The following is a 1118-nucleotide window of genomic DNA, read 5'->3' on the forward strand; positions in this document are numbered from 1 at the left end:
CGCCCAGGGGCTGCGCCAGGAGGCCCGGGCCCGGCCCGGGGGGTGCAGGCACCGGGCTAAAGTCCGGAGGGGGCCCGAATGCCAGTGGGGCTGGGTTGGCCGCTGGGGCCGCAGGCCCAGGGCCGTAGGCCGCCGTCCAGTCGTCCTTGGGCGCAGGAAAGGGCGCGCCCCAGGCCGGAGGGGGCGCGGGGGGCGGCTCCACGTGAGTGTAGCTGGCGAAATCGGGGTACTGCGGGGGTGCAGGGTGTGGGGCTGGGGGACCGTAGGCCTGGGGGCCCAGGCCGAGGCTGGGGGGCCTGGCAGGGCCGGGGTACACGGGAGAGTCCTTGTCCAGCACATAGCCCACGTACATGGTGGCCGCGGGGCCCCCCGCGCATGCTGGGCCCTGGAGCCGCGGCTGCCGGGCGCCCCGAGGACCAGCCACGGCTCACCTGCGCTGCCCGCCCGCCGCCGCCCGCCCCACCCAGGCCTTTTATAGCCCGGGGCCACCCGCAGCCCCAGCCGAGGCGGGTTTGCATTTCAAAGCAGGGGGAAGCCTCAGCACCGAGAATCAAAGGGGGAAACCCGTTGGGGGCAAGGGGTTCAAAAGGAGACAAATTGCCGCCCCAAGCGGGAGGTGGGCAGGCCAGGCTCGGAGGGGGCTGGGGAGTGTGCGGCCTGGCCTAGGACGGGCCCAGCCACCGCTACCTGAGGAGTGAGGCCAGGCCTATCTCCCCAGACCCCTACCTGACAGGTGGAGACACCAGCAAATGTGAGAAACGGGGAGACCCAGGCAAGCTTCACACCGCGCCCAGGGCCCAGCACCTCGCTTGGGGTGAGGAGGGCAAGGCTGGACTTGCAGCGGGGTTGGGGTTCGGTCGCGGGGTCTGTAAGGTAGCTCTAGTCTTTTGGGAGGGGTGGAGGAAGGGTCATGACCCCTCTGGTCTTAGATGAAAGCTGTGGAACTTCTCTGGGCAAATGCACATATGCACATGCATGACTCTGCCTACTATTGGGGGTTTTACTTGGTTGGCTCTCCAGAGAAAGTCCTCAAAGGTGTGGGGCAAGGGGTCCTGAGGGGGGGGGGCATCCTGGGAAACTCCACCTTACTCTTTTATTATAATGACTATTGATTTGGA

At 67.3% G+C, this 1118-nt stretch overlaps 1 protein-coding gene across 1 annotated transcript in view; it reads right to left on the reverse strand.

The window, feature by feature from the left end:
* Cdx1 (caudal type homeobox 1) overlaps positions 1-352 on the reverse strand; it is a 15769-nt gene extending 15417 nt beyond the window's left edge. Inside the window, exon 1 of the mRNA XM_013025485.1 lies at positions 4-352. Coding sequence (XP_012880939.1) covers positions 4-352 — 349 coding nt within the window. The remainder of the gene's footprint in view (positions 1-3) is intronic.
* Positions 353-1118: the final 766 nt, after the last annotated feature.

Source organism: Dipodomys ordii, unplaced genomic scaffold, assembly GCF_000151885.1.
Source record: "Dipodomys ordii isolate 6190 unplaced genomic scaffold, Dord_2.0 Scaffold85, whole genome shotgun sequence".
Taxonomy (NCBI): Eukaryota; Metazoa; Chordata; class Mammalia; order Rodentia; family Heteromyidae; genus Dipodomys; species Dipodomys ordii.